Below are 27,180 nucleotides of genomic sequence, written 5' to 3'. Positions count from 1 at the left end.
GGACCTTCCTGTCAGTCTGTCTCCCTGTGCCACACCTGCTCTCAGTTTGATAGAGGTCTGATCTGACACTGCTCACCTTGAGTAGCTACAAAAACAAGAACAGGCTGTTATAGTAGCCTAACTGCTGGGTTAGTGAACCCTATTTCAACACTATCTGCTATTGTAGACTGCAACATCTATCCCTATATTGCAAAGCTATTTGTATATGATTTTGGAACATATATTTCTGTGTTGTCTTTTTATGGTTGATCCTCCAATATAAAAAATAACAAAATGAACAATACATAAAAGATTTAAGAGGCTTAAAACGTTGCTGTTTGCCACAGCCTTTTGTTAAATTAAATTATTTGGAACTACTCATTCATATATTGCAGCACTGTAACTGTTATTCTCTTGTTAAAATCAGTTTTCAACTAAATTTTATTTTACTCTTTAAAACCTGTTTTGGCTTGTGCATCATGTCTCAATGCCTTTTTATAGCTTATATAAAGCGCTTTGACTTGCCTTGTTGAAGAAAAAAAAACAACTATATGTATATATAAATAAATAAAATATAAAAAAAAAAACTTGCCTTGGCTTTTATTTTGAAAACAGTCACTTATCCTATTTTCTCCTGCCAACTTGACGCAGTTTGGCTGTTGCATGAGGGTGAGGGACGGGAGTGCCCCATTCACACTCCCTTTGCATTTACGTACAACAGCGGATCTCCCAGGAAGGACAAATTAACGGGACACAGTCGATGGAAGCATTTGTGTGATGTAAAAACCTTCCCGGATGCATCTGTTTATTGTACTTATCGGGGAAAACTGACTGTTTTAAACGACTGACGATTTGGGATACTGTTACTCTCTTTACTTTTCCGTGTATCTAAACCGGCCATTCATTCAGTCATTTATAAAAGGTGCTGCACCCGTCTGGTTTTAGATCAACCCGCCCTCTCCCCTGCTGTCTTTTTCTGAGTCCTGCGGTGAGGATGGATACCCGGCGATCTTTCCCCAGGTACCCGCTGCTGGTGCTGCTCTGCACGGTCTGTGCACTGTCGGGGGCCCGGAGCCCCGTGGCTGCTGCGGGGAGGAGCTGCGCCGACACCCGGCAGGTGTACGCGGAGAAGGGCTACAGCACAGGCACCGCACCGCTGACTCAAATCTCTGGTAAGACTGCATCTAGCCTGCGGTGGGGATAAACTACACAATTAAGACAGTTTTGGGGACTAATGCGCAACAGTCCCACCGTCATCTATTAATAAATGTGCCTAATTCAAGCTTATAGACTAATACAATTTAAGATAACGTTATATGTCGCAGCAGATATGTAGGTGCGTCAGCATGCTCTAGTTTGTCTCAACAGGGATAAAAATACCACTATGCAAATTAAAGTAACTAAAATCACTCTTCCCACCACGAAAGACGCACCAGTAATCATTATGGGAATATTAATAATACAGCAGAAAAATACCTTTTAAATAACAAACACACTATTAAGTCACGATAGGAAAGTGCAAGGTAGCTCAAAACTCATTAATAAGCACCAGTGAGACAATGTAGGAATATCATGGTGAGTTTTCCTCAAGAGAAATGATGCCGGGTGGTTTAAAACAAATTACACCCACCCCCTCCTCCCCTATGTACTGTTTAAATAGGATGATTAAGGGGATGAGCAAATTGCCAACACCGGTGCAACAAAGAACCTCGCCCCTAATTAGTCTTTGCCTACTGGCCCACTGTTAAATCCCTGCATATACCCATAGACTCTGTTCACTGGTGATAATCTTATCTGCTAAATGAAAAGATATAATATGGATTACAAACAGTTGGATTTCGGATAATTTGTTTTGGTGAGACAGAGGAGAGGAGAGGAGAGAGGGAGGAGATTTTAGATGGACATTTTAGATGGACATTTGTTTAAATGTGACAAATGTTGGAGTACTTGAGTGACTGAAACTGTAGCCTATTCTTGGAGGTTTAGCTTTGCATGTAAATCAGTGAGAGAATGACTGTGTGTGTGTGTGTGTTACCCCCAGACAGACAGACCTGGAGCTTTCACTAAAAAAAGTACTATTTAGGGGTTAAATGTATGTTTGTAAAATTGCAGACCATGCAGTTCTCTAGTGTGTGAAGATTTATTTTGTGCAATATTGATTGCTTTTGTGTGTGTGTGTGTGTTGGGCTATCACTGCCTGAGTCTTCTTGGCTTACTGTCCCGTGGGCCAGGGGAGCAGATGGCCGGGAGAGGGAAGGATGAAGAGAGGCAGTTTAGAAATGGAAATAGAGGGATGAGAGAGGGCTAATAGTGAGACACACAGAGAGAACAAAAGAGGTAGAGAGGAACATCAGTGAGGGTGGAGTTAGGAATGAGACTTTCCACTGTATTAACAGCAGTAATATTCATGTTAGATGTAAAATGATAGAAGGAAGAATTCAAACATTTTCCACATTCAGAGTGCTGTGTTTTCTTTCCTTCTCCCCTGGTTGTCGTTTGCATATCATTACCTCTGACATATCAAAGACCCAACCTGAGCTGACAAAGAAAGACAGATTGAAGCTGAATAATTCATGCAGGGAAATTACAATTTTCTATCACACCCTTATCTTTGATAAGATTTCCCCACATTAACTGAATAGACTGATGAGTGGAGGAATTGCCTTTCTCACTAAAAACATCTGCTTTGACCTGATAACAGACCTACTGATGTTATTGAGAATAGGCCTTGGTTTTTGTTGAGGTATTAATAATAACCATTCCGAAGTGCATCACAAAAACAGGATTACTTTGCAGATTCAAAGCAAAAGCATATAATTATACATTATGTTATGATTAAATCAAAAATAATCTAATTTCTCGACATAAGTTTCTAAACAGGTGTGATTGATTCTAACCCTTCTTTCTTTTCTGGCCTGGTTTTACCTTTTCGTCTTCCAGGTGAGCACCTGCGGCTCTGTCCTCAGGACTACACTTGCTGCTCCAGTCAGATGGAGGAGACGCTGGCCCTCCAGAGCGAGAGGGACTTCCTCAAAGCCATCGAAGAGAACAGCCAGTTCCTTTTGACTACTTTTACCCAGAGACATCGCAGGTTTGATGGTGAGAGGCTGACTCAGAGGCTTGTACAGTTATTAATCATGTTTGGGAACATTATCTGGGTTGTAATTGGGTAAAAATCATTCTTCTTGAAGCCACAGTGGCTACATTTGTAGGAAAAAACTGCACTCGGCATATCTACAGAGTTAGTGGCAATGAGTGACAGCTGATTAAAAACTTATTTTGGATCTCCGACTGCACAGTTCCTCTCAGATGGTCAGATATCTGAGCCACAAAATTGACTTTGCACAGCTAAGCTAAAAGCACTTTGCAAAGTGAAAAGCATAACAGTGCACACATATTGCAGAAATCCTAACGTGGTTCTTATTTATGTTTAATCAACACATAAGAACTGCTGAAATTAAAGAGGTACTCCAATTTTAGAATAAAGTTGGGAGCCTCACAAGAGACAGATTATTATAATAGTAAAATAATAATGGTCACAATTGAAGCAGCAGAGGTAGATTTGTCTTGACTTTTAGTTCCTAGTTGATTGATTGATTTTATTTATGGCTTATCAGACACAGGAAAAAGAAAGAAAAGCCAACATGGTCCCAAGATGTTAGAAGACAAAGAAAACACAAAGAAACACAAAACATTCAGCATAAAAACTAAACAACACAATCCTGTAGTTCAAAAGCACATCACCACAATTTAGGAAAGAACAAATAACTCCCACATCAGAAAACAACAATAGCTAAAGTAACAATGTCATTTCAAATTTCATTATAAATCTGTTCCAAAAAAAAGTCCTAACCTGACTTCTATAAGGCAGTAGTATGGGTTAAGCTCCAGAAACAGTTAGTTGTTAGCATCTTTAATTGGACCCTTTCTGCCTGTTAAATGCCCACATTTCACTATGACATCATCAGTGTTATTTTCTCAGACTTTTGAGCACTCCCTCCAGAGCCACAGAGGACATTATAAAACATTTTCACAGACTGAGTAGGACTAAACATGGCCTAAACTGACCTTCATGTGTAAAATCGGTTGAGTACCCCTTTAAAAAAGTGGTCAGCGTAGGGGAAACCTTCCTAGACAGCTTTAGTGACTGTATTTCAGAGAATTCTGCCTACGCTGTCTCAAATTCTGTATGTATGGCTGCAGGTTGGTAGCAACCACAGCATAGAGCTGAATTTACACTTTCTCCTCCTACCTGCTGTGGACTGCTTATCACCTTTTTTTCCCCCTCTTCATCCTTTTATATAATGTACGTGATGAATCATTTAAAAATGCTGAAAGAGTGAGAGACTGCATATAAGTCCTAAATAGAGTACATGTTGTTATACTCATTTACCAGTGTGCATGATGTAACTGCCCCTATGAGCTGTTCGTGGAGGGAAGGGGGTGACTGAGTGCCTACGTATGACTGACAAAGATATTAGAGGAAAAGAAGGTGTTTGACAGATTAATATCTTTTCCTGTCTCTGTGTAGAGTTCTTCAGAGAGCTTATAGACTTGTCAGAGAAGTCTATGAACCAGATGTTTACCAAGACCTACGGCCGGCTCTTCACCCAGAATGCACACGTCTTCCAGGAGCTGTTTGTGGAGCTGCGCAGATATTATTCTGGTTAGTTTAATCACTTTATCCATCTCAGTCTTATGTATTCAGATGATCTCATGGTCTTTGTGAAGTGGTACCAATTGGGTTGAATTTGCCATATGAAACAATTAAATCAGGGGTGTCCTGGTGGTTTCCTGTCCATCTCTGCTCTCAACTTTCAAATAACTAATAAAAAATGAAATGAGCACTAGACATTTTAGTTAGTTAGAAGAAAGTCATCAGACACTATCTGAACTGACATGATGAAATAAACCCCATCCATTGTTTATTGCATTCTGTTAAAATGAAATGCTAACAATCAAATTTCAGGAGAAAAGTTTTTAGGCAAGGAACCTGACTTTTGTAGTCTACATGGGCCTCCATCACCACCACGATGAATGAATATATGCAGAACAGTGTTTAAGAAACGTATTTGGCAGTAGTCTGGTTAAGAGCTGTGAAGATTTCTCGCTGCACTGGCGGTTTAGTGTAGTTTTATCAGTCCACATGCCTGTTGTGGTAAATTTAACAGCCGCTCTGGACACCAGAAAAGAGGCAGTGTTGTCTTTTGAGGAGAATTGAAATGCCAAGTAGAATTAGAGAAAAAATAGAGAGAATTGGAATCCCACGGATGGCTGTTTCTATTTCTGTTCTGCATCGCTCCGTTTTGGCATATCAGCCGCTTGCTGAGTCTATCTGCAGGCTGTTGCTGCTTAGTCAACCTCTCTTGGTCTGCAAAACAGCATGTATGGCTAATTTGAGGCTGTATAGTAGACTACAGATTGGAGAGTCGCATATTCAGAATCTGTCTGCCAGTTGACTAATGCACAGAGACTGACAAGCACCCAAACACATTTAAAGGATTAGATAAATGAGGAAAATTAGTGCACTGAACACAAAAAAGATTGTTTTTTGGTTTAAAAAAAAATGTGTCAATATATTTTTTACTTTATTTGATTTGACAATATCCTGTGGCAGCTTGCACCTAGGAGAGTGGTACTACTGTGCATATGGTACAATTTATTTATTTTTTTATTGATTAAAAAGTAGGTCACCCACAAATGAAAATTCGCCCATAATTGGTACCCCTTTATGTCTGTCAAAATGTGTAGGACTGGCAGTAGAACCTCTAAATGGGGTTAGTCCCCATAGTTAACTGCATCTCAACCTTTTCCCAAACCATTGAAGTTAACTTCAAGTTATCTTTTCACAGCATCAGCAATGCATTTAATGGAATATCCAAAACTGTCCATCAGAGTTCTCCAAACAGCTTGTGCAATATTTGTAGCCAACAATTAAACTGTATAACATAAGTCAGGTAAATTAGTCTCATTGTTATCAGTATTTTCTTTCTTGACAAACCTCGGAATTAAATGTAGTAGGGGCTCACTCAGAGTGTGTTTGGTGTGTTTACAAGCATCAGTTGACATGACAGTGACCATATAACGATTGACTTTTTAGTTTGGGTGAACTACTCCTTTAACCTCCTTTAACCCAATGAGCATCATAGTAGCACACTGCATAAGAATGTAGTGCTGTAGATGAAAAGCCCACTCCAGGCATCTGGAACAACATGCATCCACTCTGCTGAAATGCCCCCCAATACGATGCTCTTTCTTTCTGCAAACCCTTCAGGAACATGTCAGATTACAGATGCTGTGTGCTCACAGTTGCTCTTGTGTCCTCAGGGGGCAGTGTAAGTCTGTCAGAGGTTCTCTCAGACTTCTGGTCCAGACTAGTGGAGCGAGTCTTCTCTCTGGTTAACCCCCAGTATCAGTTTAGTGAGGACTACCTGGAGTGTGTCAGCAAACATGCCGAACAGCTGCAGCCATTTGGGGATGTGCCCCGCAAACTGCGCGTACAAGTAAGTGTCTTGTTCTGAAATACGTTAACATGGACAAAGCAAATGGCTTTGATATAGCATAACTGTATTTCCCATTATGCAAATTGATTGTGATCAATTGACTAATCTTATTGTGTTCCTTTTCCTTTTAAATTCAGGTGTCAAGGGCTTTCATTGCAGCCAGAGCACTATCTCAGGGCTTGGCTACCGGTCGGGATATTGTTAACAAAGCAACAAAGGTGAGTTGCTCCTATACTGTTGTCTGTTCTGCTGTTAAAAATCTTGCTGATGCAGTTTGATGTAAATAATTATACCCTTTCTAGCTTAAATCTAAAAGTGAGGTTTTCCCTTTTAATGATATATGTTTATTTATATAGCCCTTTTTAAAACAAAGTTGGAGAGGGCTTCACAGCCAAGACATACAGTATAAAAGTTTGTCGATTCACATTTTTTTGCTTAGTCAAAATTATGAAGTTGGTTAAGACTGTACATGTCAAAAACAGAAATCTATAACCAGCAAGTTGGACTTAATTAAATTAGATAATTTATCTAGGGCTGCAACTAACAGTTTTCCTTATCGATTATTTTTCCGATTTATTGTTTTGTCTATAAAATGCCAGAAAGTAGTGAAAAATCCCCATTATAATTTCCCAAAGGATATTCCGTTTACTATCATATATGACAAAACAAAGCATCAAATCCTCATGTTTAAGAAGCTGGAACCAGGAAATATTTGGCATTTTTGCTTGAAAAATATCTAAAATGATTATTCAATTATGAAAACAGTCGACTAATCGATTAATCAACTAATCATTTCAGTTCTACATTTGTCAAAGTTCTAAAACAGTGAATGACTATTGTGGTTGCCAACATGTGAAGTCCCTTATGTAAAGTTAATAATGTTGTATTTATTCTTCTTGTCCTAACTCTTGGACCCACTGCTTTGTTTTTCAGTTGACTGCAGATTCAGAGTGTGTGCGTGGGCTGATGCGTCAGTGGTACTGCCCACTGTGTAGAGGAATGCCCTCCCTGCGGCCCTGCCACTCCCTGTGCCTTAACGTGATGAAGGGCTGCTTAGCCAATCAGGCCGACCTGGACACCGAATGGAACAATTTCATTGGTGGGTGAGGGAAGGATGAACAATACTTCCTAATATGTTGTTTTTTGTTTTTTTTTGTTTAATAATGTTTAGGGTCTGCTGCATGACACATTTAATATTCTTTTGGATTAGGTATATTTTGTATTTAAGATAAAGCTCAAATATTCTAAAGAGCCACAATACCTTCAGTGTCACTGATATTAGATCCTTAAGAAAAAAATGTCGTGGCCCAAATGACATTTCTAAAGAATTTTGAATTATTATTATTAATCTGAGCATACCTAAAAGTAGACTCGTTTTTATTGCTCCTGTGTCACTCATTTACTGTTACTTCCTTTTCCCCTAATGAATTCCTCCTCCTCCATTAATCATTCATGCTTCACTGCTCCTTCACAATTGATCTGTCATCTTATGTTTCCTTTCCCCTTTCATCAAACCCATATGTTCCTTCCCTTTCTTTTTTCTTTTCATGTGCAGTGCTTCCTCTTACCTTTCATCGCTCAATCCATGTGTACTGCACCCAAACCCATTTTACTCTCATGTGCCCTTTTCTCCAACCACCATTCTCTTCCCTGTTCATCTTTATATGATGTTGACTTTCTTCCTAATCTTACAGTCCTGTAATGCGTCATGCACAGATGAAAATCAAATCTTGTTAGCCAGTGAGAGATTCCAGACACAGGGAATCATTATGTTGATGTTTATCAGGGTCTAGAAGAGTTTTTTTTTTTGCGTGCAATACCAGACAATGAGAACTTGGGTGAATGTAGTCATAGCAAACTTTATCACCCTGCCATCTCTATTTATGTACCTCCCTCTGTCCTCTATCAGATGCTCTGTACCAGGTTTCAGAGAAGTTGGAGGGGCCGTTCAACATGGAGCTTGCAGCCGACTCCATCTCTGTAAAAGTGTCGGAGGCCATCATGCACATGCAGGAAAACAGTGTCAGCATCTCAACTAAGGCAAGGAAGAGGGCACAAGCAGATGATGGGGAAATAAAATGGACATTGATGTATTTTTTTTATTGCTTTCCCAGGATTTCCCAGGAGAGTAGCTGTTCTTCCACAAAAACAGTGCACTTTTAGTATTTATTGAACCTTTGTGAGTGCATAAAGATCATCTACTGTATTTAAAAAAAAAACACAAGTCAATGCTATAATCTTGTTTAATTTTAATCTTCTTAATGAGACGGCATGCAGTAAAAATGACAGGAATTATACACAGAGAGCAAGACAGCCTGACAATATGATTAAAACATGGCAGGCGTCCCACCAGAGAGACACCCACATCTCTTTAGAAACAGAAAAGCTCCTGGTTTGTGGTTAGCAGTGCTCCAAGGAACAGGCAGCTCTTTCTTTTTCAGCTCAGCTTTATGTGTCTGCTGCCTTTCACTAACAGAGTGTGATTTAAGAGGTTATGGAGGTTTTCTTTGCTAGGTTATGCTTCAGAAACTCCACTGAGTCTCTTTCCTCAGCTTTGATTTGTCACACTAACACTTAAAAAACAACTTTGCGTTTCAGGGCCTTTTTTTTTTTTTTTTTGGTTTGTTTGGTGGTATAGAGAGCATAATGTAACAAGATTACAACATTTTGACTCTCAAAAAGAGCAACAACTTCTTTGTAGACCTGTTCTTGAGGTGTTGTCAAAGGCCATTTAGAGAAATGTTAAAATTGTACATATTTTTGGGGGGGTTATCTTTTTAGATATTTTGACAGTAGAGGGATGCCAGGAAATGAGGAGAGACTGAGATGGGGAATGACATGAAACATGTTGTGGTTCATGGTAGGCGCCTTAACCCGACAATTTGGAGGTGCCCCAAATTATCATTAAATGAAGTAGACGGTTACAGGGCAATTTGAAGGAGCGTGAATGCAATAAAAAAAAAGTTAATTTACAACATTTCACAAACTATGTCCTAGAGACTAGAGAATATTTGTGCAATATCATCCCTGGGTGGACATTTCCTTAAATTATCAGATAGCAGTGAAAAACCTGTTGTGAAAATTATGGTTTATTAAAATAATGAAAATGCTCGTTACAAAGCTGTTTACACTGGTATTGCTTTGTTGTTTACCTCAGGTGTTCCAAGGTTGTGGAAGCCCCAGGCCAGCTCCAGGACGGTCCAAACGCTCACCCAAAGAGTCAGGGGGCAACAGGAGGCCCTTCCGCACCTACAGCCCTGAGGAGAAACCCACCACTGCTGCAGGCACTAACCTGGACCGACTGGTGAGGAAGAAACATACCCTGTGTAACCTGAGTGAAGTAGCTACTCATGCATTGATATTTTTTAATATAGTGAATTTAAAACAGTTTAAACCTGCATTAATGGATGTTTTGGCAGCAGACACATAGCAACTAAACTATGTGAACACTAAGAAATAGTGTTTCTGGCCAGTTGGCGAATGTATGACAAGTATTCAATCTCTTGTTGCATGCCAGAAAAACAAAACAATGAGCTGAAAGATGCTAAAACTCTCTGTAAAGCTGAGGGAAACTGTAGTTGGGTGATAATTATCTATGGGTTCATCACCACAAGCAACCCTGTTCACATTACACATGGTAATTTAACCCATTGTTTATATAGAAATATTGATGAGTGCAGCTTTAAGTACTCAAAAATACTTTGAGTAAAAATGTTTAGTTATGTGGAGGTCTTTTTGGGTTGAGTGTGATTTCAATATAATACGTTGAAACTACAATTAATAATGTCATAGGTTTGTATTGTGCATGCATCAGGATTCAGAAATAGCAACTGAGCAGAAAGCAAAGAGAGGATGAACAACTGTAAAATAAGTCTAAGCTTGGTACATTCAGCTAATAATACAGAGTGCAGCGGTCAGAGCCTAGAAAGTATTCCTGTGACCACAGAGGTCTCTTGCAAGATATAAGTGCTGGAAAATAAATTAAACCAAGAGCAGAGGAGAGAGAAAGAGAATCGTAGGTATTCACATCTATTTATAAAACATGAAAGACATGGTTTAAGAACTGACCCAGAAACAGTGTCATGTCAGGTTTTGACTTTGCCCATCGTCAGCACTGCAGCTTCAATATGCTTCCTCCAGCCAGCCATACCAAACAAGGATGATTTAAAACCAGGTCTGAGTCATAACCAATTTCTTTCCGCCTCCGTGCAGGTTACCGAGCTGAAGGAGCGACTGCGGCCCATGCGTGGCTTCTGGGTGTCCCTCCCACACACCATCTGCAACGATGAGAAGATGGCTACCGACGTCACTAATGAGGACCGCTGCTGGAACGGGCAGACCCGGGGGAGGTAACCAAGATGAGAGTGAAGGGATGGAGGGAGGGGTTCGGTAGAGGAGTAAGTGAGTGATGGTGCAGCGGTGGCAGGATGCAACAGATGGAACTGAGTTTATTTAATTTTACCACCACCAGTCACCCACATGCTCTGTGCGTGGGTCTGCTTGCTTTTATGTACACAGTTAAAGGCCAACACCATGTATCTGTGCGGATTTAGAGACACTGTGCAGTCTTGTGTGTGTTGTGAGAGAGAAAAACAAGTCTGCAAAATGGATGATTTTGTGTCTATGTTGTTCCATCTGCATTAGGCAACAGTTAAATGTAAAAGTACATCCACCTTAGCAGCTTTAATCACAAAATGTGACTGCAGCCAAAAATGTACCGGTATAAAATTGTATACTACTATAATTACCTTGGCCAAAATAACATATCATATCCATTACAATTATTCAATGTCAAAGTGGGATAGAGTACTTAAATTAATGAATTATCAGCACCTGTTTATATATATATATATATATATATATATAAATAAAACATTGGTAACATTGGTATTTTGGACATTCCAGTAAGAAGTTTTAAGAAAATATGGTGGAACTTGTTCTTCTGTAGATATGGTACAACATTGTTTCTACTTAAAAAACAACAGACAGCCCCCCAGCAAGAATCATTCAAGCTATGAATTTAAAAACAAGACTAAGACGCTACAGCCATGCTTGTGGTGCTGTGAGGCTGTACTTGGACACAACAGTGCTCTGAGCTAAATGCTAACGTCAGCATGCTAACATGTGCAGAATGACAATGATAACATGCGGATGCTAAGCACGTATAATGTTTGCCACTGTCATCATCTTAGTTTAGTGTGTTAGAACAAGTACAGCTGAGGCTGATGTGAATCTCAATAGTTTTACAGGTATTTGGCCATAAAACAGTATTGGACACATTTAAATTTTGACCTGATGATGGCGCTACATAAAAAGTTACCACATAACCAAAGTCGCTACAGTTCATCCTGAGGGGGACATGAATGTCTAGACAACTACTGGATGGTTCAGATATTTCACTCTGAGCCAAAAAATGTCAACCTCATTGAGGCGCTAGAGGAAAAGTCTTGGGATAACCAAAGTCAGTAGGATTGATCGTCCATGAATGTTTTCTGTACAAAATTTTATGGCAACCCATCCAACAGTTGAGACATTTCAGTGGTGACCAACCGGCATCCCTAGAGTCGAGCCGTTTGCGTAACAAAAAATAACGTGCAATCCATATTTGTTCACAATACAAAAGGCTATCGTGTGCTTTAGGCTTAGATGCCTATATCGCTGCAGTTAGATGGCAGAGAGTGAGTTGCTCCCCCTTGTGAACATAGCCAATGAATGCAGTGAAGATGGTTATTGCAAAAATATACTATGTGCACTTGTGGTGGTGGTGTGATACTCATTAATTTTGTTTCTGAGTTTCACCTCCTTGCTGCCATTTGAAGCCACACTATGTGAAGTTTCCTAGCGCTGCTTTGAAAAGATCTGTGCTTGTGTGCATACATGTCTGCGCTTTTGTACATGAAAGCCTCTGCGTGTGCACACTCAGGTACCTTCCGGATGTGACAGGCGACGGGCTGGTCAGCCAGATCAACAACCCCGAGGTGGAAGTGGACATTGCCAAGCCAGATGTGAGGACCAGACAGCTGATCATGGAGCTGAGGGTGGTGACCAACAAACTGAGACATGCTCAGAGCGGACAGGACATGGACTTCATGGACAGTCAGTCTATATATTTGTGTTTATCCTAAAAGGAGTATTAAGTGATGCATTAACTGTATGTGTGATTTGTAGGACTTGTAACACAACTTATCCACAACTACTTATTTACATTCAGCAGTCAGAACGCTTTTTCTTTTTTCCAGGTGAAGAAGGCAGTGGCTCAGGAGGTGGAGATCATGGTGAAAGGTACAATGATGATTGGCCAGGCTATGGGCCTTACTCTCCCCCCTACAACAAGCCCCCTCATACCCCCGCCTCCAACCCCGCAAAGCCGCCTCGAGTCCGAGAAAGAAATGGGTCCAAGTGGAGCAGGAACAACGGCCACGGACGGGTCAGATCTGCAACCAGCCAGCTCACTTTCTCCCTGGTTCTTTTGTTGTCTTTGCCTTTCATAGTCACTGTTGCCCCCATGTGGAGATAGCTGGTTATTACAGTCTGGAGATGAAGGTTTTCTGTCATGCTGGGGTCTCAAGCACATTGTGAAGAAAAAAAATGTCATTCCATTTGGTTACACCAGCAGGAAAAAGACTAAACAGGCTAATTTAGCAATAATCAAAAACCTGTTTATGGCACAAACTAAAATAAGTTAAAGTGAATATTTTCCCAAGCCACAAAAGAGGCATTACCAGGCATTGATGATTACAAACAATACTTAATAAGTACTGCCATTTTTTTAGTCCCATTCATGAGATGTCTGACCTGTTGAGTTTTGATGCTGAATGATGTGCAGTGCTGGAGCATCTAAGTCTTGGGGGTGAAAGAGAAACAAAGTACAAAAATAGCAAATGAATTAGTAGCATATTTGGGTGATGAAGCTCGTCTCTCATGGTTTGGTGGTCTGTGAGATGGAGGTTAGTCGTGCCAGTCAATTACCGTGTAGTTTCAGTGAGCAGCTGATTTGATCTGAGTGAGTTTGTTTGCTACCTTTCTCATGAAATGAAGTTAATTGATTTTGGTTTCAGTCCAGTTGTGGTTCATTTTGCTTATTTTTCATCTTGTGCGGGTAGTAACATTTAATTTACTTGCTTAGTTAAACCTCCGTATTTTGGCTTGGATATTAAAAGAAGTCAACAGTATGAATCTTGAAACCAAACAAGGGGCTTATTTTGAATGTACCTAAACTCAAATTATTTTGCGTTTACTTGTGATGACAAGGGGTTAATTAATGTAATATATTGATGTTTTTAATTTATTTGTAATATAATATTTCATTGTTCTTATTGTTATGATTTTTAAAGGCAAGGGCTGAGTGTTTCTAGCTTTTAAACTAAGTGTTTCTTTAACTTTCTCTGGTATAAAAGGAAAAAGGAAAAATCAAGTTGTATTTATAAATACTTTTCGCAAACCAATCACAACAAATTAATTATCATACAATATTGGGGTTTTTTTTCTGGTGTTTTTAGCCTTAACCAGAGATTAAGGAGCAATGTGTGTGTTTTATATTGTTTGTTGTATGTTCTGGTTCTGAGGTCATATTGAGAAAATGTTGGGATGTTTTTTTAATGCTGCACTTTTCTACTTATTTTTCCTAAAAGCATAACAAAAGATAATGAAAACAGTGAGCGAGCACATGATGTGATGTAAAATTGGATTGAATGTTGACGAAAAGACAAATGCTGTCAAGAACTGAGAGATGACGGCTCTTAATTTTCGTATGCTGAATGTGTTTTGACGAATATAAAATCAAAAGATATTCAAGAAGGAAAAACAAAACTTGTGAGGAGTCATCCATGGACAAATGATGAAGAGCGTGAACTAGAAGGATTAGTTTGACATTTTGGGAAATGCTCTTCACTTTATTGCTGAGAGTTAAATGAGAAGATTGATACCACTCATGTGCCTATGGTAAATGTAGCCAGCAGCTGGTCAGCTTATCTTAGCATAAAGACTGGAAATAGGGGGAAACTGCTAGCGTGGCTCTAGCCAAATGCAGTGTAATCCCCCTACGAGCACCTTTTTAAAGTTCACCAATTAACACATTGTGTTTCATTTGTTTAATCTTTAAAACCGAGAAATTATCGCAGGATTATGTGCTGGACTATTTCTTGCCTGGGACCACTTGCCAAGTCACCAGCAGAGACTCCAGAAAGTTACTGTTATGAGAAATAGTCACAGCACATAAAATGGCAATTTTTTTATTCTTTGTATGAATTAAACAAGATATGTGTTAATTAGTGAGCTATAGAGGTACTGGTTGTTGGGTTTTGTTATCTTTGGACAGAACTAGGCTAGCTGTTTCCTCCCCGTTTCAAGGTTTTATGCTAAGCTAACCAGCTGCTAGCTCCACTTTCAACTCTTGGCAAGAAAGCAAATAAACGTATTCTAAAAATTTTGAACTATTTCTTAAAGACGATGAAAGTTGATTGATAGGATCCCAAAAGAGAACAGAGATACAGATGGAGAAAAAAGGGAATGTATAGATGCTGTGAAAGGACACTTTTCTGTTGAATGATTTGTGAAATTCACTTGGTTGTAACAGAAGTACACTTCTAGTCAAATCGGCCATTGCACCTGTAAAATACAAAAAAAAAAACAAGAGAAGGGTTTCATTTAAAAATGTTGCCAAAAATAATTACTTTTACTACTTTTAATCACTTGGCATATGACAAAGATGATTTCATCCTCTAAAATGGCGCTCCTTTATAAAGAGTAGGTAAAAGGAAGGTATAAAGTTTGGTGTTAATATTGGTGAGTGATTCATGCCAGCAATCTAATTGTTGGAGTTTTTATGTCAAATTTAATTTTGGAATGAAACCTTTCAAAGTCAGTAGGGGCCATATACAAGACTTCACCACAAACAGTATTATGTTGCACAACTACAAATGAAAAAACATTTTCACAGTATTTCTAAAGCAACAGTATTGTAATCATATGTGCTTTCGATGATCAGCAGTCAGATTAGGATGTGGTGGCTACAATATTTCCATAGAATTTCAGGTAAATTGTTCTTTAGTGCAACCTCCCATCCAGTCCCACTACTCGCACATTCCTTTATGGTGAAAGTATAGCACAACTTTTTTCATGTTGTAACAGTTTTTTGGTATTAAACAAGTGATATTTTCTGCTTCATTAAAAAAAAAGTCAAAAGTATGTTGCTTTTTTTTTTTTTTTTTTTTACAAAAGCAGCAAAAAACATGCAACTAAACTAAGTGTCTACATTTCAGTTGTACCTTTACTTACAGTACAATTGAATTAAAATACACTACAGTAAAAACAAAAGGTTCTGCATCAAAGATGTCCCAACAAATCATGTATTATGTAATTCTGCACTAGCAGTAGAAAGTATTTGAGCCAGAATCGAACCCTTAAAATCTTGTGTTCATAGGCTTGTGTGTCTCATACCACTGAGGCACAGGGACGCTGTGTTTTCCTTTTAGCTTGTAAGGTGAGCAGTCTGTCTCTGGATCTCCATGCGAGGGCTTCTTGTTCTGAGCAAGACAGCTGATGCATCCACGCTGACAAAAGGACAGAAAATATTAGTCATATACATACATATAAAATCTGTACACTATTACATTACGAGACAATGTATTTCACAACATTTTGTATGTAGATCATTCATAATTTAGAACATCAACTGCACTTCATTAGATTGAAATGCAATTTTATTACGCAGCAAAGGTGAGAAATCCTGCAGTTACCTCAAACTTTGAAGAAACAGGTTGTGAATATAAAGCATCGAGCTCTGTATGATTTCAAAGTGATTTATCACTTGTTGGATGCTTTTTTCCCCCCAATACAAAATACATTTTTTGCATGGATGCAGAAATCAGAAAATTGTAATTGAACAATCAGCTAATTAAAATAGACAACTGGATCAATGGAATGAAAGAACTTCAAAAAATATGACAATCTTTAGTACTTAGGAATAGCAGTATTATATTAGCAATCATTCTTCCACAGCAAGTTCACCACAGTTTTCAAAAACAAAACAAACACTATTATAGATTGATTTCATTTGTTACCTTCCACAACAAGAAGGCAAGAACTGCCAACATCAGGAGCAATGCAATGACTGTCAGGAATATTATCCACCAGGCAACTTTGGTGAAATATATAGCCTTTCTCTCAAGGAACACTGTCAATTTTACCTGTGGACAACAATTTCATAAGAGGGGGTTTATTGTAATCCACAAACTCAGAATAACCAATATATTTTTTAGATATATAGATTTCAGTGTGTGGATTGCAGGACCTTGAGAAGACCCGTTTGTCATGTTAGTTACATCAGTGTGATGATAGTTACTGCAATATTTCGCTGATAATTTAAATGATTATCCAGACCCAAAGGGTAGATATGTCCTCTAACACATTATTTGTTTGGCAAAGGGTAAGTTAACACAATCTTTTTTAAACACTTATAGTTTTACCTTTGTCCCAGGCTTCTCTGGTTTCAGTCCAATATTCTCTGGAGAGTTTGTTAAACTGAGAGTAGCATCAACAACAATGTCCAGGTAGTTCAAAGAGCTGTAATCCTAAATGGGGAGAGGCAAAATAAATGAGTGAGGCTGGCAACAAACAACAAAGAACCACAAAGCTAAAAGTCAGTTTGAATAATTCTTGGAAACAAGATCTTAAAGCAACAAAACTGAAGCATTTTCACTGTTATCAGTCAGGGATTTCAAACATATGAGAGGAAGGCGTTTTACAGAAATTCAACACCTCCGTAAAGGTGGTGTTCCAGAGGTGTGAATGCAGAACCATCACTGCAGTACTGTCCAAACCCAGAAGGGGGCAGCGTATCTCCACACACTTCAGTTCATCTGAGCAGGTCTGAAAGGGAGGAAAACAGGCTCACATGGGACATTTGACATCTAACAGATAAGAAGGCGCTGAGCTCCCCTAGCCTCCTTACTGTCTTGACATACAATTTACTAAAATTATCATAAAAGTGTGACAAAGCCAGTTATAGTTCAGACCAATGAAAGCAAATTTATTTAGCTACAGCCTTTTCTTTCTTTGATTAAACCTTTGAGCTTCATAATAATATGATTGATGAAATTATGATTTCTTACCAAAGTTTTGTATTTCCTTATTTTTGGAAGAAATGGGAATCCATCAGTAGAAAGGGCTTCAAGTTTGGCTTCACGTCTTTTCCTTGAGGAGTCATGCCAACCCTTGATACCAAACATTATCAGGTTACAGGTGTTTATTATAGGCATTGCTTAAAATGTGAATAACAACACAAAAAAGGTAGAGGTATTTTTTTACCTTTACATGTTTAAGTGGATTGACCTCGTTTACAGGTGAGCAGGGGACAGACTGTACGCCTTTACTGCTGATCTGAGTCAAATACAGAAGCCATTTTCCTACAGAGTTCTCCTTCGGCCAGTAGATATTTAGTGATGCATTAGTGAAAGAATTCAGTGGTCTGCCCAAATTTGTTATCTGTTAGAAAAATAAGATACAACAGTTTCCTTTGTTTGTGTAAAAGAAATTCAATTAAGCAATTAAATGCTTTTTACAGTAAAATAGCAAATGATGGCTCACCCTAAATTCATACTGAACCGGAGTTCCAATTTCATCCACTGTTTTTGTGGTGCTCTCACCCCTCAAGCTTTCACCAAGTGACACTTGAGAAGGCCTGGCTAGTCTGACAAACAAAGATAGACCTCCTTTGACTTTTTCATGCATCATTCCAAAACATTTAAAACAATTTTCAAGCCTGAATTTAACGGATTTAAAAAAATCACTTTATTTTATTGCAACAAAAAAAACTGGCGTTCTCCACTTAAAAATAGCATTTAAAACAGATGAAAATGACAAAACAACAAACAATAATGTAATAAAACAACACCATTTAAAAGGCTATGAAAACAACAGTCAGTACCTACCCATAAACTTGCAGCTCCAGCTCAAAAACCACTTTGGCTAATGCCTCAACTGGTTGTATGGTCTGCACACTTGTCCTACATCACAGGAATAACAGAACATGTTTATTCATAATCATGCACAGACCACTGATCAATAACTGGTGCTGGTTTCCACTCTTTTCAGTCCCACTTACGTTTTAAGTTGCAGAGTGACGTTGACGTCCGTTGTACTCAGTGAGATGCCGGATGTTGTAAGTATGACATAAAACGTTACCTAAAGGGAGCAAAGAAGCCATGATACAACAGCTGCATATGGTGATACACACATGGAGAAAACTGAGCAGTGCTACTCACTTCTGCATCTCTTTGGAGTGGATTTCCCAGTTCACAGTCTATTAGTGTTCCTTTGTCATTGGCTGTACAACTCACTTGTGTTTCCTGTAGACAAATGCATGCAGAATACAAGGAAATGCGTCTTTATTGGAATAAAAACAGAAAGTGTTTAAGGTAATACTGACAAAAACATCCTCCACAGTACTTTTTCCTTATTGGCTGATATTTCACAGTAGTGACACTAATAAACATTTTTACATATTGTTCTTCCACTACAAAGTACTACCTACTGATGCTGTATTGTAGACAATAGACGAGTAATGAAGAGTATCTGGGAGCACGATGACTGAGTGACTCTGGTGTGCATCATCCCCGTCCCTGTTAGTCACAGTGATCTCCAAAGCTATGTCTTCAACAGAAGGAGTGATGACTGCAGCACCATCCTCTCTAAAGACATGACATAACCTCAGATGAGTATGAGTTAGGGTTCAATCACATGTATTGCTTTATCTAGTAGCACTCAAGATCTCTAGCTTTGTTTTTGAGTTTGGTTAGTTTTGGTTTTACCTTTTTTGCCTTACCTGGCCAATGATTTGAAAACATCTAGATTATTTTGTGTTTTTCTGGAACAGAACTTGTACTGTAACTCTAGGTTACTTTGGCAAATGTTGTCCCTGCCACAGCCCTTGTTTACTAAGATAATCTGTGAAAAACAACAGAGCAGAATTTGTTTCTTTACATTTTTAAACTTTTTAAAACTTGGAGTGGCTTCCAACATCCTCTTCATATCTCTCACACAATTTTCTAAAGAGTTTAATTCTCACAGACATATATAGACATACATGTACAGTATATACACTCATTCGTACCTCTGAGACAGTGCTCTTTTTCTGGAAGAGGTTGAGGACAGGAGTAATGTTGGGCAGATCTGCACTAGTCCTGGTTGTCTGACTGGAGCTCCACAGAGACACAGTGACAGAGACAGGAATGCTGTGCAGCCTGTCCTTGATACCATGCTGGAACAGAAGAGTTTTTATTTTGGTTTATTGTGTCCAGTCTGGTGTTTAATGGGTCTCTTTAAAAAGGGACACTGCACAATGAAACAGTACCAGAAGTCGAAGTTTCGTGTCAGTACAGATTTCTCTCTTCTGTCCAGGCAGCTCCAGTTTTCCTTGAGACAAACCCAGAAAATCCACTCTGGGAGGAAACCTTGCTTTTCTCCTCTCAGCATCAGCCTCAAAAGTGTAATTGAGCACTGTGAAGTAAACATGTAAAATTACATCAACTGATACTTGTACTGACATCTGTACCCACTGTTGCTATTGATAAAGACTGATGCTACTGTTATTGTGTGACAAACTACTACTATCACTACTACCACTACAAGTATTATCACAACAACTACTACTACCATTATTACTGCAGCAAACACTGGAGCTTCTACAGCTTCTTCTATTACCACTGCTACTACAACATCTACTGCCAGTAATACTAAGCTACTAATAGTGCAAATAATAACTATATGTTTATAATATTTGAGGCATTTTAATTCTAAATTTGAGTATGTCTAAAACATCGTTACCTTAAGATTGACATTTAGTATCTTTTTAATGAGTGATCTAGTCTGTGTTACTTTGCCAACTAAGAATCTAACTTGTACAGTAGCTATGAAAAAGCACCACTGTACGCCTTTAGTCTATGGTATATCCATAAATGTGTATATATATATATATATATATATATATATATATATATATATATATATATATATATATATATATATATATATATATATATATATACACACACACACACACACCTTATATTTAGTGTGAATAATAATAATAAGGAAACTTACTAATTTTAGGGTTGAACGATGCTGGATGTGCTGTGTAGGTAAAGCATGCCTGAACTGCAAAATAACTTTACAGAAATTTGTGCAAAGACACGTTGGATCAAAAGCCAGCAAGATTACAGTTGGATCATGTTGACGTTTGTGTTTTTGTACATCTTACCATGTGCGTTTATCACATTGTTCCTTTGTGATGTCTATTTCATTTGGTGTTACCTTTAGAGAGCTGCTGACACTGACCACTGGCCTTGCTCTGTAATAGAGACAACAAGAATGAGTAAATTCACTGGTTTGAGATTTGTTATGATAAGACACGATAGTTGTAAGAAACAGTGAATTTTTTTTTTACTGTTTTGGCTCTGATGTAGCACAATGAAACTGAGGGACAACACCATGCAGTGTGTGGATATAAGATTGAATGATGCTATCCAAGATGGCATAATACAAGTATATAATTTAAAAAAAACATAAAAAGCAAGTAAATATTGGGAAAAAAGTTAAAGGAAACAATGTCAAACAAATTTGAACATGTAAGACACAAAGACAAAAGGATGAAAAATATATAAAATTGGGTTTTAATCTGTAAATCTGTTCTGGGCTATGTTTAACCTGAACAGTTTAATGTCAAGTTAAACCATAGAGCGAGAGAATTTCAGCCGTGGTCCTGAGGTTCTATACTGGGTACATTATGTTTGAATCAACACCAACATACTTTCAGGCTTACTAAAAACTGTGATTGAAATAGGCAATAGGAAAAAACAACAACAATTCAAACTGATACATTTCTATTTATCTCCAAGTGTTTGTGCTGTAGCTGTAAAATTACCTGTAAACAAAGACAGAATCAGAAAGAGATCCCACGGCTAAATCAGGGTACTGATTGTTATCTACATCCAAGTCGCCAGAGAGAGAATATCCAAACAGAGTAACTGTTTTGGATCCCGATGAGAGTATCTGAAGAAGCCAAAATATGAGAATGTAATGTCAAGGTCTGTTTTTGCTGTCTAAATATTTCCAACCACAGATTTGAACTGGTGACTTTTTCACAACCTCACCTGCGCTGCATTTTTGTTGATGCCATCTGATGAGCCATAGTAAAGGTATACTCGACCAGAACCATCATATGGTGCCCCCACAGCAATATCTGTCATCAATTAAGACAATGTGGAGCGGCAACATAAATTAGAGACAAAGATATTAGTTCACCAGTGTATCCCAAATTTCCTTAAAGTTGGTTTGCAAAAAAAATCTACTAGAGTTGAAAATGCATGAAGTTCAAAAAGCCTTTATTTTTTAATAAAATGTTCCAACCTCCATAACCATCTTGATTGACGTCTCCTATGTTTTCCACTGCGAGGCCGAACATGGAGTCTTTCTGTCCAAGAAGTTGTGTTGGAACAATCTTCTCCCAGTTTTTTCCTTTGTTATTGATATAGATGTAGGCTGCTCCTCCAACCAAACCATCTTTAACAAAGAACTCTGGTGCTCCTACTGCAAGGTCCTCCCACCTGCACACACCAAAAGAACACAATACAAGAACAATACAGTAACACTTATAAATATAACAGAAACATGGAGCCATGTTTGTTTTGGAATTGCTTAAGTAGTGATATGAATTGTGTAGTAAAGGTTCTGTGATGCAGATTGTGTGCTTGTGTGCACAATTCACAATGCCAGTATGACAAATCCCTGAAAGTTAATGCAAATAAGGTAGTTACAAGTGTATTTTAAAGACCACAAGTAATACAGGTGGCAAGGTTCATTCCACAATATCAAAGAGGAATGAATAACATTATTAAAAATTTTGTTTTGTTAAAACGTTTTACATGTTTTATGTATAATTTTAGGGCCTTACTAGTATGAATAAAAATATAAAATATGAAATTTTCATGCCACACAGAAAGAAAGATCATGGCATGACCTGCAAACTGGCTGCTAGATGTTTGGGGTGAAAAATTCACATTTTGTTCTGAGTGTGGTGCTAAAATAAAGCTAATGGAGTGCTCGGATAATTCTTATGTGCAAATGACAAGAAATTACAAGAAATGGCCATGCTACAGGTCAAGGGGTCACCAAGACTTTACTATTCATCCACTAAGGACCATTAAATCTGCAGCAAATTTCATAGAAATCTCGCCATTCATTTTTGACTTTGAACTAATCATGGGATTGAACTTTGAACCAAAATGTAGCATTGATGGACTGACCAATACAAAGTGCTAAGTGTGGCGCCTGTTTAGGCATTAAAAACGAATCAAGTGTTTGAATAGATTTCTTAACTCAGGTTTTGATGGACATAATAATTTAATGGAGTTCTAGTAACTAAACCTACCCATCACCATTGAGATCCACCACTGCCACATCGTAGCCAAAGGAGGAGGCCAGGCCTGGACCAGAGAGAACTAACACCACAGACAAACCTCTCTGTGCCACAGGGTCTGCCTTAAGAAATGTCACCTGGCCACTGTAACCTCCTCTGGGAGCTCCTGATACGATGGTCAGTTCACCCTTCCTGATGAGGGCCATACCAGAGTCAATGGAGAATCCTGGAGGACAGAAAATTAAACGGTTTATAGGGAAGTTATACCTTATAAATGGCAGAAAGATAGACTTTTAGGGGCACCTCTAATACTGAAAAGCACATCTCCATCCAAGTATTTCATTAACCTTTAGATATATGAAGCAAGATCTAACTTAATGCCCTAACAAACTCAGACCAGACTAGAAACTGACCCAGGTAGCTGTTTCTCTGGAGAGGAATGAGTTTCGAGTTAAACTGGTCAATATCCCCAGTCTCACGAGAAGGCTCTTCACTGTAGATGTCCAGGTTGTCCAAGAGCTCCATTCGTACGATTCCTTTTAAACCGCATCATGTGTGAAAATACAGAATAACAAAACTTAAAATGCTGCATCATGTGGAAAACAAGATTAAACATTTTATCTTGGGAAATATTAAGGATTTTAATGTATGTTTTAGCATGGAACTTGTAATGCATGTCACTGTGGGCCAAAACAACCAAGAAATTATGAAATAATGTAGACTTAATACGTTCATTTACAGTATATTGTGATCGAATAAAATACTGCTTACACTTCAAGCAAAGAACATACACATTTACTCCTGTTTTAGTTACATTTAACTATGTTACTATTTAACATAGTTAAAAACTAAAATACCCAGCTTTTTTAAAAATGACAGTGTACATTTTTAGTTAGGTTTCAGTAGGAACCAGTGAGCTTGGGGCTGCGAGCCACAGACAAGCTGGGGAAGTCGGAGAGCACAGGCAGGCTTAAGTATCTTTGGTTCTGGTCCTTTCATGGGGACCAGCCTTTACCCTTTAAAGGTTTAAAAAACAGATTTTTAAACCTTAACTTTGTCTATGTTTTCTAAAATGCAATAAAAAGATGAAGAAAAATGTAAAATGAAGCTCATGTCCAATCAGTCTTTCATTACTAGGCACATGTTATTATTGTTAATTTTGGCTGATGATACAAACACCTGAGGTACTGCTCTAAATTTTATTTTACCTTTCCACTGGTATGCTCCTGGCGCTCCTAATAACAGAGATTTGTTGTCCTTTGCAAAAGATGCTCCATGACCCTGTTGGCAGTATGCAAACCACTCCTGGTTGTTTTGACGTCTGGTTAGGTGTTCAGAATCACAAACTACCCTCCTCCACGTCCTCTCTTCCTTCCCGACCTGCAGATCATCTCCTAAGAGGTAACACTGACCCGTCACCAGGCGAGGGACATAAAGGCTTGGACTCGGGCTCCACTGCTGGTATCGATGAGCACAAGTCTACAAGGGAAGATGATAAAATAACTGACTGATTTTTTGACAGATTTTTTTATTCTTTAAATGTGGAGTGTTTTGCTTACCATTACATTTTTACCAGGACCTTGGCTCGTCACTCTAACTCCCATCCACTGGTTGTTTATGCCTTTACTATCAAGGAACTCTAGAAAAATAAAGTTAATTCTTTTCCAAGTCTAATCTTTTACTTAATAGAAAGTACCAATATTAAAATGTAAAATAAGCCACTACAAGTAAAAGTCCTGCATTTAAAATCCTCCTTGAGTATTACCTGCAAAATGTACTGATGACTGATATATTATGGAATTGTTAGGTTGTTAATGCTGGTTAGTGCTGATGCATCAATGTGTAAGCAACATACAAAGATGACTCATACAATTTCAGATAAAACAGGCAAACAAACCTTCATTATCAAACTCAATGGGCTGACAGCGCTCGGATGTTGTGGCAAGATCACACTGGTAAACAACACCTGTAACATTCACTTGGTTCTGATGTTTTGATCGTGGAGCTCCTACTAGCAATCTGGGGGAAAATATCTCAAGTGGTAAGACATAGAATTTTATTTAATTTACTCAAACTTAAATAACTATAATTTTCACTCACAGGTTCTTTCTGATAGGGTTCAGCTGCTGGTGGAAGGCAACAGAAAATCCAAACAAGCTTCCTGGATCTCCATTTCTCTGCAGCACATTCTGGGTGTCCAGATTGAAAGCTGTAACATTAAGGGTCTGGAAGTGCAACACACTCCACAGATAAACCATGTGCCAATGCTTTGCCATGATTTTTTTGATCAAAATGTGTAATCTGCTCTGTCCCATGCAGTGCCCTTGTTCTCAGAGCACTGAAGGAGTGTAAACCCTCATATAAAAGGGATTGTAATGCCCTGCCCTAGCAGGTGCTAACTGGCTCGGTGCAGACACAGACAAACAGGGTGTGGTGGCGAGAAATTTATCTTCATAGCAACAAAGCTGCACTATTCAACTTTATGAGGTGATAACTGTAGTTAATATTAACCAATTTCTGCTTAAACAAGAGTCAAACGTGAGACAACCTGGGAGAAAAAGTCTTTGTTGCCGAGTGTCCAGATAGTTGATAATAAAAAGTTAGATGAGGTCATGTTGCAGCTTTCACTGGCTCTGCAAAAAGCAGCGCCAGAGAGTCAGCACGCAAATTGCTGAATATACAGAGAACTTGTCCACAATATTTACTCTGTCATTCTCTTCTGTGAGATTTATGGGAACTCCTGACGTCTTGTTCAGCAACACCCTTCAATTCATTCACAACCTAGAACTACCTTGTAAAAGCATTTTTCCCTCCCACTTCCCATTAAGCAACAGTAAATGTATTCATTCAGTAATTTAAGTCGAGGTAATCTCCATGTAAATAGTGACTTTCCCTGTCTAGTTCAAAGATTTGCACCTTCCACTCTGTCAAGGCAATTTTTTTTTTTTTTAATAAATTGTGCATTTTTAAAATCAAATTTTTAAGTCTTGTAATTACAAATGTACCAAAAAATGTGTAAGAGTACTATTTACTTGTGATGACTGGCATGTTAACCTTTTAAATTCTTGTAATTCATTATAAGCAACCTTAAGAAATTGTCTTTGATACTTGTCACTGCAATTTATAAAAACTAAACTGAAAATTCTGCAGCTTCTTGTGCAGACAGTATACATTAGCCTATATTATTTTTTAAAACTGAGCAAGAGTCTTTATTGCATTGTGAAACAACATTTAAGAGCACACAAAAGATTAAAAAGAGCCCCCTAAACCATGTTTTTGACTGTACATGTTGACAGTTACTTTTCATTTTGTTTCTCCAAAAGTTCTGAAGGTGAATCTCAAACACTTGTGATCAGGGGCTGGGGATTTAACTCCATGTTATTTAAACCCATAAACACAGAAGGAATAGCAAAGATCAAGTTTAAGTGTAAAAACAACTACTTTTATTAAAAAGGTTTCACTGTGTACTAAGGACTAAAAGATTAAAATTGATGAAAACAAAAACTGTTTCAACAACAATAAACTGTTGGTGGGTTTATAGGTAAACTATAGAGACTGTTTATGATTGTGCCCTAGCACTGACCAGGGTGAAGATTACAGTCCACCAAGCCAGGGGGAATTTTAAGGTAAGACCTACTCAAACCCAATGTTAATTGTTGATATTACACTCATACAACTAAAAGATATGCAAGGTGCAAACAACACTCAACCGTGCAATGACAGGAGTGGCCTAGTCGCTGTAACTAGGCCCCAACTTGAGCAGGAACACAACCCTGTCTGGATTAAGCTCTGGCCTAAAACAAAGAAAACATATTAGGTTTGGCAGATGGTTGGTATAGCAACACCATAACTAAACTTAAAAAAAAACTCAAGTCTCTTAAAACATAGACTGACATAAAATACATATAAACCTAGCAGCAGTCACCACTGCAAGAAAATAAACAATTATACATTGAGAAGAGCCACTAAATGGGTATTGAATAATGATCACCAGTTTTACCTAAAAAATAACCAAATGTGTCCAAATCAACCCTCACTTGGGGCAGGAACCATCATTCACTTCTCTTTTGTGATACAGGTGACTGAAGCAGCTGTGTTACCAAAATGCAGTATATCCTATGTACCTTTGTCATCAATCACAAACAACCCAGGGAACATGCTGGCAGTCAAGCAAAGACAACATCAATCAATAAACCAATGCATTAAAAAAATCTGCACAAATGAACTCTCACCACATGCTTAATGGATGACAAGCCATTGTTTTACAGTCTGAAAATTTGCCTG

General features: G+C 38.3%; 2 protein-coding genes across 6 annotated transcripts; one reads left to right on the top strand and one right to left on the bottom strand.

Annotated features, from left to right (window-relative positions):
• Nucleotides 1–581: 581 nt before the first annotated feature.
• Nucleotides 582–15,668, top strand: gpc2 (glypican 2). Of its 3 annotated transcripts, none has more exons than XM_044206438.1 (11): nt 582–1,151; nt 2,920–3,078; nt 4,511–4,645; nt 6,307–6,482; nt 6,620–6,700; nt 7,416–7,581; nt 8,392–8,522; nt 9,640–9,786; nt 10,695–10,831; nt 12,406–12,578; nt 12,722–15,668. In XM_044206438.1, exons 1-11 carry the CDS (start codon nt 974–976, stop codon nt 12,997–12,999), a joined length of 1,761 nt encoding a protein of 586 aa, XP_044062373.1. In that variant the 5' UTR covers nt 582–973; the 3' UTR covers nt 13,000–15,668. The 3 variants fall into 3 exon arrangements, with proteins under 3 accessions (XP_044062373.1, XP_044062375.1, XP_044062376.1); XM_044206440.1 differs by lacking the exon at nt 582–1,151 and adding an exon at nt 1,723–1,834; XM_044206441.1 differs by lacking the exon at nt 582–1,151 and adding an exon at nt 1,742–1,760.
• LOC122880881 (integrin alpha-6-like) lies at nt 13,813–27,180 on the bottom strand. 3 transcript variants are annotated; one of them, XM_044206435.1, is made up of 26 exons: nt 27,129–27,180; nt 24,997–25,085; nt 24,794–24,915; nt 24,456–24,535; nt 24,105–24,375; nt 23,310–23,432; nt 22,909–23,122; nt 21,888–22,084; nt 21,632–21,720; nt 21,403–21,530; nt 20,740–20,829; nt 20,583–20,647; nt 19,834–19,979; nt 19,594–19,740; nt 19,306–19,427; nt 19,015–19,171; nt 18,746–18,829; nt 18,586–18,665; nt 18,413–18,487; nt 18,069–18,171; nt 17,790–17,966; nt 17,594–17,695; nt 17,241–17,351; nt 16,949–17,053; nt 16,544–16,669; nt 13,813–16,033 (listed from the first exon to the last, which is right to left on the bottom strand). In XM_044206435.1, the coding sequence occupies exons 4-26, from the start codon at nt 24,498–24,500 to the stop codon at nt 15,884–15,886; spliced, it is 2,907 nt and encodes a 968-aa protein (XP_044062370.1). In that variant the 5' UTR covers nt 24,501–24,535; nt 24,794–24,915; nt 24,997–25,085; nt 27,129–27,180; the 3' UTR covers nt 13,813–15,883. The 3 variants fall into 3 exon arrangements, with proteins under 3 accessions (XP_044062370.1, XP_044062369.1, XP_044062368.1); XM_044206434.1 differs by lacking the exon at nt 27,129–27,180 and having other exon boundaries at nt 13,813–15,089; nt 15,921–16,033; nt 24,997–26,094; XM_044206433.1 differs by lacking the exon at nt 27,129–27,180 and having other exon boundaries at nt 24,997–26,093.

The sequence above is a fragment of the Siniperca chuatsi genome, linkage group LG8, assembly GCF_020085105.1.
Source record: "Siniperca chuatsi isolate FFG_IHB_CAS linkage group LG8, ASM2008510v1, whole genome shotgun sequence".
Classification (NCBI taxonomy): domain Eukaryota; kingdom Metazoa; phylum Chordata; class Actinopteri; order Centrarchiformes; family Sinipercidae; genus Siniperca; species Siniperca chuatsi.
Note: the sequence above shows the minus strand (reverse complement) of the source record. Positions and strands in the feature narration are given on the sequence as shown.

Excerpts from the sequence above, each read along its gene's own strand:
- gpc2 (XM_044206438.1), top strand. The coding sequence starts at position 974 with ATGGATACCCGGCGATCTTTCCCCAGGTACCCGCTGCTGGTGCTGCTC. Across the intron at positions 4,646-6,306 it reads GCTGCGCAGATATTATTCTG|GGGGCAGTGTAAGTCTGTCA; the intron begins GTTAGTTTAATC and ends TTGTGTCCTCAG. Across the intron at positions 12,579-12,721 it reads GGACATGGACTTCATGGACA|GTGAAGAAGGCAGTGGCTCA; the intron begins GTCAGTCTATAT and ends TCTTTTTTCCAG.
- LOC122880881 (XM_044206433.1), bottom strand. The coding sequence starts at position 25,211 with ATGGGACAGAGCAGATTACACATTTTGATCAAAAAAATCATGGCAAAG. Across the intron at positions 23,433-24,104 it reads AGGAGCATACCAGTGGAAAG|GAATCGTACGAATGGAGCTC; the intron begins GTAAAATAAAAT and ends GCGGTTTAAAAG. Across the intron at positions 19,172-19,305 it reads GTTTTCAAATCATTGGCCAG|AGAGGATGGTGCTGCAGTCA; the intron begins GTAAGGCAAAAA and ends TCATGTCTTTAG.